At 46.4% G+C, this 10,000-nt stretch overlaps 3 protein-coding genes across 3 annotated transcripts in view; all 3 read left to right on the top strand.

The window, feature by feature from the left end:
• Positions 1-10,000, top strand: part of kcnd3 (potassium voltage-gated channel, Shal-related subfamily, member 3) — a 302,565-nt gene that overhangs the window by 58,732 nt on the left and 233,833 nt on the right. The window lies entirely within an intron of this gene.
• LOC135527841 (uncharacterized protein DDB_G0271670-like) lies at positions 2,134-3,021 on the top strand (the record flags this gene model as incomplete). Its single annotated transcript, XM_064956449.1, has 2 exons — positions 2,134-2,693; positions 2,904-3,021. Coding segments are annotated over 2 exons (678 nt in total), but the record flags the coding sequence as incomplete, so codon positions are not given.
• Positions 4,508-6,056, top strand: LOC135527618 (uncharacterized protein DDB_G0271670-like; the record flags this gene model as incomplete). Its single annotated transcript, XM_064956108.1, has 2 exons — positions 4,508-5,046; positions 5,414-6,056. Coding segments are annotated over 2 exons (1,182 nt in total), but the record flags the coding sequence as incomplete, so codon positions are not given.

Raw genomic sequence — 10,000 nt, 5'->3', positions numbered from 1 at the left:
CTAACCATGTGTATGTGACCATTAACATCTGCTAACCATGTGTATGTGACCAATAACATCTGCTAACCATGTGTATGTGACCATTAACATCTGCTAACCATGTGTATGTGACCAATAACATCTGTTAACCATGTGTATGTGACCAATAACATCTGCTAACCATGTGTATGTGACCAATAACATCTGCTAACCATGTGTATGTGACCATTAACATCTGCTAACCATGTGTATGTGACCATTAACATCTGCTATCCATGTGTATGTGACCATTAACATCTGCTAACCATGTGTATGTGACCAATAACATCTGCTAACCGTGTGTATGTCAAATCAAATCAAATTTTATTTGTCACATACACATGGTTAGCAGATGTTAATGCGAGTGTAGCGAAATGCTTGTGCTTCTAGTTCCGAAAATGCAGTAATAACCAACAAGTAATCTAACTAACAATTCCTAAACTACTGTCTTATACACAGTGTAAGGGGATAAAGAATATGTACATAAGAATATATGAATGAGTGATGGTACAGAGCAGCATAGGCAAGATACAGTAGATGGTATCGAGTACAGTATATACATATGAGATGAGTATGTAAACAAAGTGGCATAGTTAAAATGGCTAGTGATACATGTATTACATAAGGATGCAGTCGATGATATAGAGTACAGTATATACGTATGCATATGAGATGAATAATGTAGGGTAAGTAACATTATATAAGGTAGCATTGTTTAAAGTGGCTAGTGATATATTTACATCATTTCCCATCAATTCCCATTATTAAAGTGGCTGGAGTTGAGTCAGTGTCAGTGTGTTGGCAGCAGCCACTCAATGTTAGTGGTGGCTGTTTAACAGTCTGATGGCCTTGAGATAGAAGCTGTTTTTCAGTCTCTTGGTCCCAGCTTTGATGCACCTGTACTGACCTCGCCTTCTGGATGATAGCGGGGTGAACAGGCAGTGGCTCGGGGGGTTGATGTCCTTGATGATCTTTATGGCCTTCCTGTAACATCGGGTGGTGTAGGTGTCCTGGAGGGCAGGTAGTTTGCCCCCGGTGATGCGTTGTGCAGACCTCACTACCCTCTGGAGAGCCTTACGGTTGAGGGCGGAGCAGTTGCCGTACCAGGCGGTGATACAGCCCGCCAGGATGCTCTCGATTGTGCATCTGTAGAAGTTTGTGAGTGCTTTTGGTGACAAGCCGAATTTCTTCAGCCTCCTGAGGTTGAAGAGGCGCTGCTGCGCCTTCTTCACGATGCTGTCTGTGTGAGTGGACCAATTCAGTTTGTCTGTGATGTGTATGCCGAGGAACTTAAAACTTGCTACTCTCTCCACTACTTTTCCATCGATGTGGATAGGGGGGTGTTCCCTCTGCTGTTTCCTGAAGTCCACAATCATCTCCTTAGTTTTGTTGACGTTGAGTGTGAGGTTATTTTCCTGACACCACACTCCGAGGGCCCTCACCTCCTCCCTGTAGGCCGTCTCGTCGTTGTTGGTAATCAAGCCTGAGTTGGAGGCGTGCGTGGCCACGCAGTCGTGGGTGAACAGGGAGTACAGGAGAGGGCTCAGAACGCACCCTTGTGGGGCCCCAGTGTTGAGGATCAGCGGGGAGGAGATGTTGTTACCTACCCTCACCACCTGGGGGCGGCCCGTCAGGAAGTCCAGTACCCAGTAGTAGTAGTAGTAGTAGTAGTAGTAGTAGTAGTAGTAGTAGCAGTAGTAACAGTTGTAGTATTAACAGTAACTGTAATAGCAGTAGTAACAGTTGTAGTAGTAACAGTAGTAGTAGTAGCAGTAGTAAGAGTAGTAGTAGTAGCAGCAGTAACAGTAGTATGAGTTGTAGCAGTAGTAGTAGCAGTAACAGTAGTAGTAGTAGTAGCAGTAGTAACAGTAGTAGTAGCAGTAGTAACAGTTGTAGTAGTAACAGTAACAGTAGTAGTAGCAGTAGTAACAGTTGTGGTAGTAACATTAGCAGTAGTAGTAGCAGTAAAAGTAGGAGTAGTGGTAGCAGCGGTAACAGTAGTAGTCGTAGCAGTAGTAACAGTTGTAGTGTATCAGTAAAAGTAGAAGTAGTAGCAGCAGGAACAGTAGAAGTAGTAGTAGCAGCAGTAAAAGTCATAGTAGTAGTAGTAGTAGTAGTGGCAGTAACAGTAGTAGTCGCAGTTGTAACAGTTGTAGTAGTAACAGTAACAGTAGTAGTAGTAGCAGTAGTAACAGTTCTAGTAATAACAGTAGCAGTAGTAGCAGCAGTAACAGTAGTAGTAGTAGTAGCAGTAGTAACAGTTGTAGTAGTAGCAGTAGTAGCAGCAGTAACAGTAGTAGTCGTAGTAGTAGCAGCAGTAACAGTAGTAGTAGTAGTAGCAGCAGTAACAGTAGTAGTAGTAGCCTTAGTAACAGTTGTAGTAGTAACAGTAACAGTAGTCGTAGCAGTAGTAACAGTTGTAGTAGTAACAGTAACAGTAGCAGTAGTAGTAGTAGCAGTAGTAACAGTTCTAGTAATAACAGTAGCAGTAGTAGCAGCAGTAACAGTTGTAGTAGTAGTAGCAGTAGTAACAGTTGTAGTAGTAGCAGTAGTAGCAGCAGTAACAGTAGTAGTAGTAGTAGCAGTAGTAACAGTTGTAGTAGTAGCAGTAGTAGCAGCAGTAACAGTAGTAGTCGTAGTAGTAGCAGCAGTAACAGTAGTAGTAGTAGTAGCAGCAGTAACAGTAGTAGTAGTAGCCTTAGTAACAGTTGTAGTAGTAACAGTAACAGTAGTCGTAGCAGTAGTAACAGTTGTAGTAGTAACAGTAACAGTAGCAGTAGTAGCAGCAGTTACAGTAGTAGTAGTAGTAGCATAATTAACAGTAGTAGTAACATAATTAACAGTAGTAGTAGAAGTAGTAGCAACAGTAAAAGTAGTAGTAGTATTAGTAGTAGTAGTAGCAGCAGTAACAGTAGTAGTAGTAGTAGCAGCAGTCAAAGTAGTAGTAGTAGTAATAGTAGTAGTAGTAGTAGTAGTAGTAGTAGTAGTAGTAGTAGTAGCAGCAGTAACAGTAGTAGCAGTAGTAACAATTGTAGTAGTAGCAGTAACCGCAGTAGTAGTAGCAACATTATCAGCAGTAGGAGCAGCAGTAGTAGCAGCTGTAGTAGTAGCAGTAGTAGTAGTAGCAGTAGTAGTAGTAGTAACAGTAACTGCAGTAGTAGTAGCAACATTATCAGCAGTAGGAGCAGCAGTAGTAGTAGCCGCAGTAGTAGTAGTAGCAGTAGTAGTAGTAGTAGTAGTAGCAGCAGTAACAATCGGGGACACCGAGCGTAAGGCTGGTGCCATGTAAGCCGGCCCAAGGAGACGCACTGGGGGCCAGATGCGTAGAGCCGGCTTCATGGCATTTGGCTCGACGCTCAATCTAGCCCGGCCAATACGCGGAGCTGGAATAGAATGCACCGGGCTATGCACCCGCACTGGAGACACCGTGCGCACCACAGCATAACACGGTGCCTGCCCGGTCTCTCTAGCCCCCCGGTAACCACAGGAAGTTGGCGCAGGTCTCCTACCTAGCGTCGCCATACTCCCTGTAAGCCCCCTCCCAAGAAATTTTTGGGGCTGACTCCCGGGCTTCCAACCGCGTCGCCGCGCTGCCTCCTCATACCTGCGCCTCTCAGCTCTCGCCGCCTCTAGTTCTTCTTTGGGGCGGCGATATTCTCCAGGCTGATCCCAAGGTCCTTCTCCGAATAATTCCTCCTCCCATGTCGATACCTCCTTTTGTTGCTCCTTGGGGCGGCTACACTCCCCTGGTTTAGCCCAGGGTCCTCTCCCGTCGAGGATTTCCTCCCAAGTCCAAAAGTCCTTTTTACGCTGCTCCTGCTGCTGCCTTTGCTGTTTCTCCTGTGGCTCCTGCCTGTTGACATGCTGCTTGGTCCGTTTGTGGTGGGTGATTCTGTAATGGTTTTCATGCGGTGAAAGAGAGTCGGACCAAAATGCAGCGTGTAGATTGCGATCCATGTTTAATGAACAAAACGTAACACAAATCTAAATACAAACACTAAAAAACAAAGAACGTAACGAAAACCGAAACAGCCTATACTAGTGTAAACTTACACAGATACAGGAACAAGGACACTAAGGACAATCACCCACGAAACACACAAAGAATATGGCTGCCTAAATATGGTTCCCAATCAGAGACAACGATACACACCTGCCTCTGATTGAGAACCACTTCAGACAGCCATAGACTTAACTAGAACACCCCACTAAGCTACAAACCCAATACCAACACACCACATACAAAAACCCCATGCCACACCCTGGCCTGACCAAATAAATGAAGATAAACACAAAATACCTCGACCAGGGCGTGACAAGTAACAGTAACAGTAGTAGTAGCAGTAGTAACAGTTGTAGTAGTAATAGTAACAATAGCAATAGTCGCTGCAGTAACAGTAGTAGTAGTAGCAGCAGTAACAGTAGTAGTAGTAGTTGTAGTAGTAGTAGTAGTGGTAGCAGCAGTAACAGTAGTAGTAGTAGTGGTAGCAGCAGTAACAGTAGTAGTAGTAGTACTAGTTGTAGTAGTAACAGTAACAGTAGTAGTAGTAGCAGTAGTAACAGCTGTATTAGTAACAGTAGTAGTAGTAGCAGTAGCAGTAGTAGCAGTAGTAGTAGTAGCAGTAGTAGTAGTAGTAGTAGTATCAATAGTAGTAATAACATTATTACTTGTAGTAACAGTAGTAGTAGTAGCAGCAGTAACAGTAGTAGTAGTCGCAGTAGTAGTAACAGTAGTAGCAGCAGTAACAGTAGTAGTAGTAGTAGCAGTAGGAGAAGCAACAGTAACAGTAGTGGTAGTAGTAATAGCAACAGTAGCAGCAGTAACAGTAGTTCTGGTAGTAGCAGTAGTAGTAGTAACAGTAACAGTTGTAGTAGTATCAGTAGCAGCAAGAGTAGTAGCATCAGCATCAGCAGTAGTAACAGTAGCAGTATTAGTAGTAGGAGGAGCAGCAGTAACAGTAGTAGTAGTAGCAGCAGTAACAGTAGCAGCAGTCTCAGTAGTAGCAACAGCAGTAGTAGCCACATGAGGTTGGTGGCACCTTCATTTGGAAGGACAGGCTTGTGGTAATCACTGGAGCTGAATGAGTGAAATTCTATTAAATACATCAAACGTGTTTGATGCCATTCCAATTTTATTTTTTATTTTACCTTTATTTTACCTTTATTTTACTAGGCAAGTCAGTTAAGAACAAATTCTTATTTTCAATGACGGCCTAGGAACAGTGGGTTAACTGCCTGTTCAGGGGCAGAACGACAGATTTGTACCTTGTCAGCTCGGGGGTTTGAACTTGCAACCTTTCGGTTACTAGTCCAACGCTCTAACCACTAGGCTACCCTGCCGCCCCAATTGCTCTGTTCCAGCAATTATTATGAGCCGTCCTCTCCTTAGCTGCAGTACCAGTAGCAGCAGCAGTACCAGTAGTAGCAGCAGTACCAGTAGCAGCTGCAGTACCAGTAGCAGCAGTATCAGTACCAGCAGCAGTACCAGCAGCAGCAGTACCAGTAGCAGCTGCAGTACCAGTAGCAGCAGCAGTACCAGTAGCAGCTGCAGTACCAGTAGCAGCAGCAGTACCAGTAGCAGCAGCAGTACCAGTACCAGCAGCAGTACCAGCAGCAGCAGCAGTACCAGTAGCAGCAGCAGTACCAGTAGCAGCAGCAGTATCAGTACCAGCAGCAGTACCAGCAGCAGCAGCAGTACCAGTAGCAGCAGCAGTATCAGTACCAGCAGCAATACCAGCAGCAGTACCAGTACCAGCAGCAGTACCAGTACCAGCAGCAGTACCAGTAGCAGCAGCAGTATCAGTACCAGCAGCAGTACCAGTAGCAGCAGCAGTATCAGTACCAGTAGCAGTAGCAGTACCAGTACCAGTAGCAGCAGCAGTACCAGTAGCAGCAGCAGTACCAGTAGCAGTAGCAGTACCAGTAGCAGCAGCAGTACCAGTAGCAGCAGCAGTACCTGTAGCAGCAGCAGTACCAGTAACAAGCAGGAGGCTAGTGGCCAGCTGTGCTGTGTAGTGATAGGCTGTGTGCTGTGTTAGCCAGCGCCTGGCACCGGACTCTCACTAACCTTGGAGCCAAAGGGAAATATCTATCTGCCAGGAACCCCTAGCTACGCATACCCTCCTTTTCACCCCTCCTGTGGGACAGTAATGGGAACTCATCTCATTCTACTCTGTCAAAGCAATGGAACCAAATGGCATCCACTGGCCAACCCCAGAGCCAAAGTGCCTATGATGTATTGGGGATTGGCTTGGTATACTTGGTGCAGCCCCCAGGTGGGTTTAGTGATTGTATCTCTGGAGAGACCTCCAAGAGATTACTAAGAGTTAACTTGTAACCTTGAACAAACCTTCACAAGCACATCGCCTGGCTGACAGCCTGTTGATCCTGACACTACATCATATAACTAAACCAGACGGTCAATCAGGGGAGGGAGGGAGAGAGGGAAGGAAAGAAAGGGAGGGGAAGGGAGGGAGGGAGAGAGAGAGAGAATGGGGAAAGGAGAGAAGACAGGGAAACAGCTAGTGAAGAGTTGACTCCCACATCCTGTTCCCAGCGGAGAGAGGGAGGCCAGTGAGATTGTGTCCAAGGCTGCTTGATCTGAGATTATATGTCTGTGCTCTCACAGTCGGTTCCTTGGCATCTCAGAATAGAATATTGTACAGCGCACAGCACAGCACAGCAGCCTGACAGACTTCAACAGTTCTGCAACAGTTCTCACACACAAACGCGCACACACACACGCTGGGCACACGCACAAGCACGCACACAGGACACTATTGGGAACATTACTGAGAACATTACTGGACATTACTGTTTATATTGATGTGTGTATATGATTGTGTTGTATTGATTTTATGTAGAATTCAATTGTAATATATTTTATTCCAGTATAGCTGTGCTATAGTATAGAGGTGTTCTGGCCACCAGCCTGACCAGACTGGAGGTTCAGGTTCAGTGACTCTAGCAGTAGGTTAGAGGGTCACAGCCCTATGGGAGAAGGAAGGAGGGGAGAGGGTCACATCACTATGGGAGAAGGCAGGAGGGAAGAGGGTCATGTCCCTATGCGAGAAGGCAGGAGGGAAGAGGGTCACAGCCCTATGGGAGAAGGCAGGAGGGAAGAGGGTCACATCTCTATGGGAGAAGACAGGAGGGGAGAGGGTCACAGCCCTATGAAAGTATACAGGAAAGGGAGAGGGTCACAGCCCTATGGGAGAAGACAGGAGGGGAGAGGGTCACAGCCCTATGGGAGAAGGCAGGAGGGAAGAGGGTCACAGCCCTATGGGAGAAGACAGGAGGGGAGAGGGTCACAGCCCTATGGGAGAAGACAGGAGGGGAGAGGGTCACAGCCCTATGGGAGAAGGCAGGAGGGAAGAGGGTCACAGCCCTATGGGAGAAGGCAGGAGGGGAGAGGGTCACAGCCCTATGGGAGAAGGCAGGAGGGGAGAGGGTCACAGCCCTATGAGAGTATACAGGAAAGGGAGAGGGTCACAGCCCTATGGGAGAAGGCAGGAGGGAAGAGGGTCACAGCCCTGTGGGAGAAGACAGGAGGGGAGAGGGTCACAGCCCTATGGGAGAAGACAGGAAAGGTAGAGGGTCACAGCCCTATGGGAGAAGACAGGAGGGTAGAGGGTCACAGCCCTATGGGAGAAGACAGGAGGGTAGAGGGTCACAGCCCTATGGGAGAAGACAGGAGGAGAGAGGGTCACAGCCCTATGGGAGAAGACAGGAGGGGAGAGGGTCACAGCCCTATGGGAGAAGGCAGGAGGGTAGAGGGTCACAGCCCTATGGGAGAAGACAGGAGGGAAGAGGGTCACAGCCCTATGGGAGAAGACAGGAAAGGTAGAGGGTCACAGCCCTATGGGAGAAGACAGGAGGGTAGAGGGTCACAGCCCTATGGGAGAAGACAGGAAAGGGAGAGGGTCAACACCCACTAAGAAAGATAATAGGCCCACTGGTACCGAACCCAAACCCATGTTATATATATGAATTGAAGTGGATATTATACCTGTAACTCAACTAAATGACACAACAAATAAAGAATTTTGTCGTGATCAGTGAGGATGAGGGAGGTTGGAGCTGAGCTGTAGTGGAATGATGTCACATGTAACAATCCTGGTGCCAATCCTGATTGCTGATTTGCTGAAAGCCATGGTGTATCAAACCGTATACCATGGGTATTTTTTTATTTTATTTTTTATTTCACCTTTATTTAACCAGGTAAGCTAGTTGAGAACAAGTTCTCATTTGCAACTGCGACCTGGCCAAAATAAAGCGTAGCAATTCGACACATACAACAACACAGAGTTACACATGGAATAAACAAAACATACAGTCAATAATACAGTAGAACAAAATAAAATAAAAAGTCTATATACAGTGAGTGCAAATGAGGTAAGTTAAAGAAATTAATAGGCCATGGTGGCGAAGTATTTACAATATAGCAATTTAACACTGGAATGGTAGATCGGCAGAAGATGAATGTGCAGGTTGAGATACTGGTGTCACGTCTTAACAAGGTGGGTGGAATCAGGTGCAGAGAGCAGATAGTGATATGACAGTTTATTCTCCGGCAAACAAGAAACACGGTCAACCCAACACACACAGGGTGAACAATCCAACACACACAGGGTGAACAATCCAACACAGGATAAAGACAGACCGGAGAATAACAACACAAGATACACCGACTGACATGAATACACAAATAACAATCCCGCACAAAACAGGGGTGGGACAACCTACTACATAAACAGACACTAATGAACTAAACAACACACAGGTGAAACCAATCAGACAATACCAACAGATACACGAAAAGGGATCGGTAGTGGCTAGTAGGACGGTGACGACGACCGCCGAGCACCGCCCGAACAGGCAGGAGAGCCAACCTCGGCGGAAGTCGTGACAACTGGGGTGCAAAGGAGCAAAATAAATAAATATATACCAGTATGGGGATGAGGTAGGTAGATAGATGGGCTGTTTACAGATGGGCTATGTACAGGTGCAGTGATCTGTAAGCTGGTGCTTAAAGCTAGTGAGGGAGATGTGAGTCTCCAGTTTCAGAGATTTTTGCAATTCGTTCCAGTCATGGGCAGCAGAGAACTGGAAGGAAAGACGAGCAAAGGAGGAATTGGCTTTGGGGGTGACCAGTGAGATATACCTGCTGGAGCTTGTGCTACGAGTGGGTGCTGCTATGGTGACCAGTGAGCTGAGATAAGGCGGGGCTTTAACTAGCAGAGACTTGTAGATAACCTGTAGCCAGTGGGTTTGGCAACGAGTATGAATTGAGGGCCAACCAACGAGAGCGTACAGGTCGCGATGGTGGGTAGTGTATGGGGCTTTGGTGACAAAACAGATGGCACTGTGATAGACTACATCCAGTTTGTTGAGTAGAGTGTTGGAGGCTATTTTATAGATGACATCACCGAAGTCGAGGATCGGTAGGATGGTATGTTTAGCAGCATGAGTGAAGGATGACGAAACATTTATTTTTGCTGCACTCATTACATTTGTAACCAGTTTATAATAGCAATAAGGCACCCCAGGGATTTGTTGTGTATTGCCAATATACCACAGCTAAGGGCTGTATCCAGGCACTCCGCGTTGCGTCGTGTGTTTGAACAGCCATTAGCCGTGGTATATTAGCCATACCCCCCCTCCTCTTCCTGTTTGCGTTAACATTTGCCGAGCATTGGAGCTATTATGGTACTCTGGTGTGTTTTTTCCCCCCAGAACATTGGGTTGGAGGGCATCGTTCCTCCCCTGGCATCACATAATGACATGAGGTCTTTCCACTAATCACGTCGTCGTATGTGTTCCTCTGATCTCGTCTTATCTTGTCTTCTCCGATCTTCTGTCTGGGATGGTGCTGTATGTCAGTGCAATATCAGCTGAGCTGAGGCAGATGACATTGAGTCAGTGAGTCAGTGTGTGATGGTAATAGCTGTGCTCTCTCTCTCTCTCTCTCTCTCTCTCTCTC

This window comes from Oncorhynchus masou, chromosome 33 (genome assembly GCF_036934945.1).
Source record: "Oncorhynchus masou masou isolate Uvic2021 chromosome 33, UVic_Omas_1.1, whole genome shotgun sequence".
In the NCBI taxonomy this organism is placed as follows: domain Eukaryota; kingdom Metazoa; phylum Chordata; class Actinopteri; order Salmoniformes; family Salmonidae; genus Oncorhynchus; species Oncorhynchus masou.
This window is presented reverse-complemented; position numbering and strand designations above follow the sequence as displayed.